Genomic DNA, 9,827 nt, shown 5'->3' on the forward strand with positions numbered 1-9,827 from the left:
TTGTATTAAAGAAAAATCGATAATTTTGACCCATACAATGTTTTTTTGGCTATTGCTACAAATATACCCCAGCGACTTAAGACTGGTTTTGTGGTCCAGGGTCACATATATATCGACTTACAGACAAAAATGTGACATCTTGTAAACTTTTCATGACCCTGTCCACAATGTGTAAAGCAGGAGCACACACCTCCTTGTCCAGTTGTACAGCTTGCTTCTTGGCCAGCCGCTCCAGTTCAATGTAGGTGTTATTGGCCTGGGTCTCCACTTCCTTCTGCAGCCGGAGCTTGTGCTCATCCATCTCGGCCTTTAGCCTGTTCTCCAGGGCGATCAGCTGCTTCTGGTGCTGCCGCCGCATGCGCTTATACCCTGACATCTGCTCACGCCGCACAACTTCCTGCTCATGCTCCTGGATCTGCTCACTGACCTGCAAACACACAGTGTGTTGGGGGTCAAAGGTCAAGTAAGCTAAGCAAGAAAATGAAAGTTTTTTTCTCTCTTTTCGTCTTTTAAACCATAAGATGTGAGATCTTAAGATAAAGAAGTTTTCTTTAACCTTATAATGACCAGTTCTGTAAAGTAAGTGCCTTTCTTTAATATAATGATTTATTCATAATTTTCAAAATGTAAAAATATGTAACCATATATTAATTATTATATAACCAATAAAAATTAGTGTATACTTGTATACTTATTATCTTGTTTGTGCAATTTATTGGCCCCATCAGAGCAATTATGAATATAATGATCTGCAATGTTTGATATATTAGGCATTTAAATTGTCTATAAAATATTTTCAAAGTTTGTTTTTTGTTCACAACTAGCATGATGTCACAAAATGGATCAATTAAAAAAATCTCAATTTTTTAAAGAAACATACAGAACATAACAACAGAAGCTACTGAACACATGAAAAGTTGATGCATAATGAGTTCATCAATATCAAATTTTTTGTTTAAAATTGATATGCATGCATAAAGAAAAGTAAATGATATATTGTATAGATATACATATAGATTTCCCCTTTTGGTATTTCACTGTTTTTAATCACATTATAATAATGATTAGTTCATTATAAATGATCCTGTGGTGTGGTAAATTAATTTTGATAGTAAAAATATTCCATGTAGGTTTTCATTTAATATGAGATCATAAAAACTGCATGCATACAAATTTTTTTTAAAAAGAAGCAAAATTCTGAATAAAGTAAAATCATTTTAGATGTTACATTTCAGCACATGTCAGCTACCAGATATTATGAAGCCTGCCTAACACATATCATTGAGCAATACAGGTATTGAACGTATTTTTTTTTTTATCACGGGCATCTATTTCACCTTTTACTATTAGTGTTTAGCTTCATATAATTTTGCAATGAAGAAAAATGTAATTAATCAGCTTCATCTTGATGGGTTGAACACACTGTGCCTGAGTGAAATGTAATGGCTATAATAGTGTCACTGACTGAATCAAAATGCAAATATGAAAGCAAATATACTGTTTTAATGATGAACTGAAACTCTCTTTCTATATATATATATATAGGCTATACATATATAAAAAAAACGTCTGACTTGGTTTGCATTCTAGAAAAGATCTATAGATGTGGAGAGAGAGAAAAAACACTGTACATCATGTACAGCGCCAGAAAAGAGCTCCAAATCACACAAAAAAAATGAATATCTTTACTATAACAAAAATGAAGCGTAAAAATAAGCCTGCGCTCCGGAGACAGAAAGACATGGGGGGGGGGTTATTAACGGGATGTGGTTGCCATGGCTACTGATGTGAGGTTGAGTGGATGACCATGGCAGGCCTGCATTTCTTATGCAAAAACGGCGAGCGGAAGAGGAGAGATAGGCTGCCTACCAAAGATGCTGGTGTGATGATGGCAAAGCGTTGGCGGATGCTGCTGCTGCTGCGATGATGGCGAGCCCGGCTCTTGTGAAAAGAAGAAGGCCGCAGCTCTGGCCTGATGTCCCTGTCTCCAGCCTCATCCCTCACGCAAGCATGCTTCTGCAGGGGGGAGGAAAAGACGAAGCGAGTGGGGGTGGGCGCTAACCGAGCGCCCTGCTGCTGAGGCTGAGGATGAGGATGATGCCGCTGCGTCTCCCTGCTGCCCGCATACAGCCTGCTGCTTCCAGCACATCCTCTTCACCCTTCATCTGTTACTGGCGTATGTCGCTCACGGGTGCCTGCAAAAGCAGGCAGGGCATCGCTATGGATGACGCGCGAGTCACTCGGTACGGCGAGAGCGGGAGTCCGGAGCCTCTCTTCAGAGTAGCGGCTGCACTTCCTGAGAAGAAGGAGGAGGAGGAGGAGGAGGAGGAAGCAAACAGATCCGTTGGGATAGACTAGAGTGAGTTACGCAATGCCTACCACGGGCAATCAGCGGAAAGAACGTGTGTGCTCGTGCACGCGTCTTAAACTTTTATCGTTTCCAACACCCTCAAAAGTGCATTTAGTGAATGTTTGTGCTAATTTAAAAAGTTTTGTAAAGAAATCAATAGCTTCTTTGGGAATAGTGATTAAAATGATGTACACTCACAATTAGTGTCATTTCAGTCTTCTGGAAGCTATTTTACATATAGCAAGTAGCATGTTTCATGCAGTTGATCGAGTCATTAATAAGCGAGTCAGCGATAACACCTCTGATACATTTTTTCTTTTTTACATTTCATTCATACATTTTATACTTTTTTAAAAACATAATTTTTTACTTTTTTTTTTTTACATTTCATTCATACATTTTATACTTTTTTAAAAAACATAATTTTTTTACATTATTTGCGGATTTATCATTATTGCGGCCCGCATGAGTTTGAGTTTTGAGGTGAGTTTAGACTAAAAAGCCTAAATAGGCAATTATAAGAAATACATAAAGGAGAGTGGGGAATTTCCTTTGTCAAGTAAAGCTTTTCCTGTGTGGTTTAGAGGTTAACAAAAATTGTCTTTGATCTTTTTGGCCCAAATATAAAATGCAGACTTGTCTGCACGAATACTGCTGAATTTTCACAGTCACACTTCCAAAGAGTTGGCTGAAGCTGATAAACATTAGAAGGGGGTGTCTTGGTAGAAAGTACTCAAGATACTGTTCTCAAGACTGGGCTGCCACACCCACATCCAAAACCCAGGATGCTAAAACAACAATATGAATACAGGGGAATGTGACCACAGTCAGCATAAAAGGGCAAATCCAACACTTCCAGTTTATCCTCATTCCCACGACACTTTACCTATAGTGCAGTGAGTTTTGAGGTGAAGACTAAAAAGCCTAAATAGGCAATTATAAGAAATACATAAAGGAGAGTGGGGAATTTCCTTCGACTGTCAAGTAAAGCTTTTCCTGTGTGGTTTAGAGGTTAACAAAAATTGTCTTTGATCTTTTTGGCCCAAATATAAAATGCAGACTTGTCTGCACGAATACTGCTGAATTTTCACAGTCACACTTCCAAAGAGTTGGCTGAAGCTGATAAACATTAGAAGGGGGTGTCTTGGTAGAAAGTACTCAAGATACTGTTCTCAAGACTGGGCTGCCACACCCACATCCAAAACCCAGGATGCTAAAACAACAATATGAATACAGGGGAATGTGACCACAGTCAGCATAAAAGGGCAAATCCAACACTTCCAGTTTATCCTCATTCCCACGACACTTTACCTATAGTGCATGATTTTTTGGTAAGAATTGTGGAAAGTACCAGGTACTGAACTACTATTACCTGTGATTTGCTGAGAAGACACTGATTTCCCCTGTGACTTACCACATCAGCATGAACAAGCAGACTTCTTACCCAAGAAATTACATTTATTTATCTAAGCGTATGAATGTATTTTTACAGATGTGGCTGTGAGATCAGCCTTTAATTGGGGGACTATAGTGAATTTGTGCAAGTTCTAAACTTTTGGCTCTGGGGTTTCCCTTGTAGGCCTGAGTCAAAAGGGGTCAAAACAAGCTTAGCTCAGTTAACATCAGATGCAAGTTTTGTCCACTTTAGTCATTCTGCATGCAATAAATATGTCATTGCATCACACAAAAGTTGTATAGAAGTGCAGCAAATCAAAGCACAGCAGAGTGTTGGTCATCTTCCTTCCTTGTCTGAAGTTGATAGGGGGCTGAAATTCCCAACTTTGTGCTTTTGCGTCAAAAGATCGAAAGGTATCAGTGAAAATCTAATGTTGAGAAATTACCTTCCTATTACAAGACCACTTCCTGTTGAACCAACAGGCACAGAGTTCAGAGCAAGGGTGGAAGAGCGCTGTGTTGGATGGTGGTTCCTTTTCTAATTTTTGTTGCTTTTAGCATGGCATTGTCAAATTTGGAGCAATGTTATTGACTGAAAATGATGCTAAACACAATGTAAAAAAAAAAAATGTCAGAAAAGTGTGATCTCAAAATCCAAGGGTATACTTCCATAAATGTTAAAAAATAAAAGTAATCTACCTATTTAATGTTATTCCAAATACATAGATAAAATGAGAGATTCATGGGTCATGTGGAATTGTGCAACATAAAAATCTTTTTAAGATATGAGAGGTAAGAGTAAAATCTCATGACATCTGTACTTATAAACTTATCTGACATCAGGCGTAAATTAGCTATGACAAACAGACATGATTGCTCAACTTATCCAGACTCTGCATCACATAGGGAGATACAGCTACACAAAAAATGGGTGGCAACTAAAGGAGGGAACATTACACATAGTACATGTGATAATGAAGACGCAAAAAGAAAAAAATTCTGGGAACTCTTGTTGCCTCAGAAAGCTGGCTGCGTCATTTCCTTCCAATGACAAATGTGTGGTTTCAGTCTTTAAAAACTTTTACAGAGTTGTGATCATGACCAGTTTGAAACTTTGTCTGTGAACGGAGAATGAATTGTCATGTTAGGAACATGGTCTGCCTATCTCAGAGATCACAAGCAAAATTCAGTAAGTATCACAGCCACACTGCACACATAACAATATGTTTACAGTCATGCTTAACAATGGTCAAACATGGAACACTGTTAATGCTGTGATTCGATTAATAACCCTATTACAATATACATAAACAAAACATGCATATTTGTTAAAGTATGTTGCATTTGATTGTTTTATGTATACTGATTATATATATATATATATGTGCACCCATAAGATGGACATCTGGTCATTCTGACTCCAGTGCATGTGAAACTAAAGATCTACTGTTGTATCTGTGAAAGGGTGCACCATAAAATATGAATATGTTTTGACGTGAGCTTAGGTGATTTGTAGAACATGACTTTAATTACATTTTTTTTTTTTTTTTTGAATTCAGGAATAATCCTTCCTATCCTCATTTTGATTGCTGTTGAGTTAATGCATCCAACAGTGTCATGCAAAAACGAAAACTGCAGCCAGCTTCTTCACCATAGTCTGAAGCTCACTAGGTTAATGAGGAAGAGGACGACAGAGCTCTTAGAAACATATGTAAGTACTCTCTTTCTAGTTACTTTTTTGAAAGTATAATTGTTAACCTTGCAAACAACGTTTACGTCAGTGGTCCTAAATCAGTTGTGATTGGTACAACAAAGAAGAGATGCTCTGACAATGTAAGCCTAATATGGTCAACAGTTGCTTGGGTGGTTTCCACATACAATGAGGTGATTCCTTCCATTTACAAAACTGGGCTGTTTTGAGAGTGGGTGGGAGTATGTGGGAACTGTAAATTTAACTCGTTGACAGTATAAACTGTGCAAGAATATACATTAAATGTGGAAATGAGTCTTTCAGAATAATAGCCAAATTTAGGTATGGGTCATATATGGGTCATGCAAAAGACAGTCATGACACTGAATGGGGTTAGGTGTCAGAGTAGGTTTATTTTTAAAAATCAATTTCTGTCTAGGCCACTGGTTCTTAACCAGGCCCACTAGGGGGCCTCAAGATGACTTAAAAAGATTTATCATAAGACAAAGCAACTAAAAAAACAGAGACAGACAGACAGACATACAGATAGATAGATAGATAGATATAGATAGATATGAATCAACCAGGGTTCTTATAGACTTTCGTCTTCTCTCATTCAGAAAGCCAGTCAAGGAGATTCTGCAGACCTGATCTGTGATATGCAAATGGACAATGTTCCAGTATCAACAGTCTCTGGCCAGACCATATTGCAGCGCATCATGAGTGTTTACACCCACCTGAAAGAGTTTCTGCCACACATGAAGACAGTGATGGAGCAGCAGAAAGACTTAAATCCTCCAACCAACCCTGTGGCGGAGGGGCTTAACAGGATAATTACACATGTTCGCCACATTGCTGTGAGGGTGAACTGTATCTTAGAAATCCTGCAGCCAAATATACCCATTCCTGAGCCAGCTGAAAGGCCAACAGGAATTCCCCCTGCACAAAATATTTTCCAGCAGAAAGCCTATGGATGCATTGTCCTGTCTCGGCTTCAGGAGCTCCTTAGTCAAGCAGTTCAAGAACAGAAGTCTCTTAAGGGGAAAATGTGCAGAAAAAGGACCAAAAAATGGTTCTTGATGAACTAAAGTGTGTTTGTGACATAAAACAGTATTTACGTAATTTATTAATATTTATTTTTGTACATCTATAACTGTTGAAGAGATGTCCAGAGTATGTTTTTTGTTGATATATTTATTAATATAATTTATTGTTGTCCTAACTGTCTTATTCATATATATGGACAAAAAAGTTAAGTCATACAATTTTTTTTTTTTTTACTTCCACTTCCATTTGAACAAGAATGGATCATCCTATTTGGCCGACTGTCGTGGTTCCTTTAATTATTTGACAGTAAAAATATTTTCATTTGATTTTGTTATGAAGCAACAACTGTCATCAAAACTGTATTACAGTATAACTAGATGTGATGCCTTTTGCCCTTCAAGAAAGAAGGCTCAAAACCACTAGTTACTCAGGATTTCTTAACAACACTCTATGATGTTATGTATGTCGTCACAGATCAAGTTTTGATTACACAGAAATTTGCAGTGATTAGCTGTGATGTCACACGTTAGCCATATTGGCTTTTGTGGTTGATGCTAACATCTATAGCATGACCTGAATAACCTAGTAAAATGTATATGTTCTGTCTAAGACATAGCCTTCAGCTGAGACCATTTTAGAAGGCAGGAAGTGCAAGAGACTGATATCAGCCCATAATGACGCATTCATTTCACCACATCAGAAAGAGGAAAAAAAACTGACTAGCCGTCTCCCCTGTCACAAGGTATGAGTGTGTGTTTGTGTCAATGTGAGTGAATCTCAAGCCATTCCCTTTATAATTAACAGACTGCGGTCTGTACATTTCACTCAGCACAACTATGAATGCTTTCGGTGAATGTTGTGATTATGAATGTATGTATATATTTTGATACTTATTTATATGAAACCAGTATGTACAGTATGTAATGATGTAAATTACTTTGCATTCATACTTCCAAAATAAACTAAACAAAAAGAAACTTCTGTTCTTGTTCTTACACTACAAATGTCACAAAGTTGCACACATGGACATTCAAAAGTGCTTCTTCCTTTCTTTCCATTCAGTATATTGCTGACACTTTAAATAACAACAAAATCATAGCACAAACAGTAATATTATATCATAATAGTAATATCATAGTGCCATATCATACCAAACATCATGCAAAACAACATAACCACTAAGGAGACATGGTATCAATAATTAATATGTTAAATGTTTCATCTGATTTATTAATTAGATGTTGTGAGTGGCTGACTGCAGTAAAAAAAAAATAAATTGTCACCTCAGGCACTTTGCCCTAGTCACACGCTTCTGTGGAAATAGAAGTAGGAAGATTCATTATAGGTCAAGTTCTGCATGGCAACATTTTTCGGGAAAAACAGGGACAGGGACTGTTAAACAGGGTTTATTATGCTGTCTATTATAATATTCAACTGGAAAAAGCTAAATGTCTTGTACACTCTTCTCTACAAAACATTTACAGTAGAGGCATTGTCATACTGAATCAGTGGAGGTCCTTCCCGGCACAACACTACATGTAAGAAAGTTAGCAGTGCCAAAAGTGTCATTGAATGTTGCAGAAGTTTCATTATGTAATGCGAGACAAAAAAAAAAAAAAACAGATTTTGGCACGCTTCTGTGGAAATAGAAGTAGGAAGATTCATTATAGGTCAAGTTCTGCATGGCAACATTTTTCGGGAAAAACAGGGACAGGGACTGTTAAACAGGGTTTATTATGCTGTCTATTATAATATTCAACTGGAAAAAGCTAAATGTCTTGTACACTCTTCTCTACAAAACATTTACAGTAGAGGCATTGTCATACTGAATCAGTGGAGGTCCTTCCCGGCACAACACTACATGTAAGAAAGTTAGCAGTGCCAAAAGTGTCATTGAATGTTGCAGAAGTTTCATTATGTAATGCGAGACAAAAAAAAAACAAAACAGATTTTGGAGATTGTTTTCTCAAGCATTGTTTTGTTTTGTTGTAAATGAATCACATAATGCTAAACTGCACGTAATGTAAACCACTGGGAGACCACAGACGATTGTCATTCACTGTATTTCTTTAATAGTCATTTAATATAAAGATTTTTATTCTAAAGTATTTTTCAAATCACAGTTTTAATAGTATTTTTGCGCTGTGACCATGGGGGAGGAAACCTTTAGGACGTACTTACTAGTCCATCTAATTTAAGCAATGCAGTTTGTAATTAATGCTAAAGGACTTTTATCAATGAAAAATTCAGTCTTCCATTCCGGACAAATTCCATTCCACAACTATTTTTGGTGGAATACCTGCTTATGCTTGTAACATTGGATCCATCAAACTCTTACAGTACGTTATCCAGCGAGTATTTTCCACTAGTTCTAATGGCAGGAGTTTTTAAATCTCTCCAATCAGCACACTGTTTATAATGATCTCTAGTAGTTGAATGACCCTGGAAACTTCTGTCCTGAAGTTGTGCAAAACAAAAGCTGCAAAACAGCTGTAGCAAACAACCCCAGTGATATTTGATATGAGACACTGCATCAAACTTCCTGATATCTGAAAAGTTGATTTCTGTAGAAGCACAGATGGGGTTTTTGTAGCGGTGCCCTGCTTACTAGCAAACCAAGGGAGTGGCACGTCTTTTCATGAAACAGAAAAAAAAAAAATGAGGGTAGTGGGTCACACAGTCTTTCAGAGGCAGCTTGTGGTGGGGAAGACCCCCTAATCAAATAACATGCAATCAAAACAGGTGCTTGTGTGAGAACTTCTTTCCTGTCTAGTGCTGGCAACCTCACTTGACACTTTCACATTAAATATGAAAGTGATCATCATCTTTTTACCGTCAAATACTGAAGAGATCTGAGAAATGCTTAGAATTGTTTCAGGGGAAAAAAACAACAGTGCATTACAAAAAGTGTTCAGTGTTGCAAAATACCGTTTTATTGTGGTAAATGCAAGTTGCAAGTTGATTCCATACAAAGTGGGTGCATGTACAGTCTTTTTTTCCTTCTTTTTAAGGTTAACAAAAGAAACATTCATTCATTTTGAGACATTTTTGCATTTTCACAGAAGAAAATGCCAGATTCATTTTTGCAAATAAAATGCTCAACACAAGGATTATTTCTACTGTTAAACCTACATTTGTACAATCCATGCACAATTTATAACTGCTAACACAGCACAACTTCAGCTCTATGTCTCAAAGTCTGTTATCATTGAACTATACGTGGTTAATGATATTGATTAAAGGTCTTTGGTGTCCACTAGCAGTTACAGATTATCGTTGTCATAGTCTCATTAATTGTTTTAGAATTTTTTGCATTGTTTGTAATGTAATGTTTGCTGACACACT

General features: G+C 37.1%; 2 protein-coding genes across 2 annotated transcripts in view; one reads left to right on the forward strand and one right to left on the reverse strand.

The window, feature by feature from the left end:
* LOC107740964 (serine/threonine-protein kinase TAO3-like) overlaps positions 1 to 3,123 on the reverse strand; it is a 9,564-nt gene extending 6,441 nt beyond the window's left edge. Inside the window, exons 1-3 of the mRNA XM_016553533.1 lie at positions 3,084 to 3,123; positions 1,870 to 2,150; positions 191 to 427 (exon numbers count right to left, since the gene is read on the reverse strand). Of these exons, the coding sequence (XP_016409019.1) occupies positions 191 to 427; positions 1,870 to 2,150; positions 3,084 to 3,123 (558 nt within the window). The remainder of the gene's footprint in view (positions 1 to 190; positions 428 to 1,869; positions 2,151 to 3,083) is intronic.
* A 1,740-nt stretch (positions 3,124 to 4,863) lies between these two features.
* Positions 4,864 to 6,523, forward strand: LOC107740965 (uncharacterized). The gene is made up of 3 exons (XM_016553535.1): positions 4,864 to 4,934; positions 5,305 to 5,456; positions 6,056 to 6,523. The coding sequence occupies exons 1-3, from the start codon at positions 4,877 to 4,879 to the stop codon at positions 6,521 to 6,523; spliced, it is 678 nt and encodes a 225-aa protein (XP_016409021.1). The 5' UTR covers positions 4,864 to 4,876.
* The last annotated feature ends 3,304 nt before the right edge of the window (positions 6,524 to 9,827 follow it).

Source organism: Sinocyclocheilus rhinocerous, unplaced genomic scaffold (genome assembly GCF_001515625.1).
Source record: "Sinocyclocheilus rhinocerous isolate Xijiao unplaced genomic scaffold, SAMN03320098_v1.1 scaffold346, whole genome shotgun sequence".
NCBI classification, from domain to species: domain Eukaryota; kingdom Metazoa; phylum Chordata; class Actinopteri; order Cypriniformes; family Cyprinidae; genus Sinocyclocheilus; species Sinocyclocheilus rhinocerous.

What these genes read in the sequence shown, in the direction of transcription:
- LOC107740965 (XM_016553535.1), top strand. Translation starts at nt 4,877, where the DNA reads ATGAATTGTCATGTTAGGAACATGGTCTGCCTATCTCAGAGATCACAA. An exon ending in GAGATCACAAGCAAAATTCA is followed by an intron (nt 4,935 to 5,304) that starts GTAAGTATCACA and finishes TTTTGAATTCAG; the next exon opens with GAATAATCCTTCCTATCCTC. An exon ending in CAGAGCTCTTAGAAACATAT is followed by an intron (nt 5,457 to 6,055) that starts GTAAGTACTCTC and finishes TCTCTCATTCAG; the next exon opens with AAAGCCAGTCAAGGAGATTC.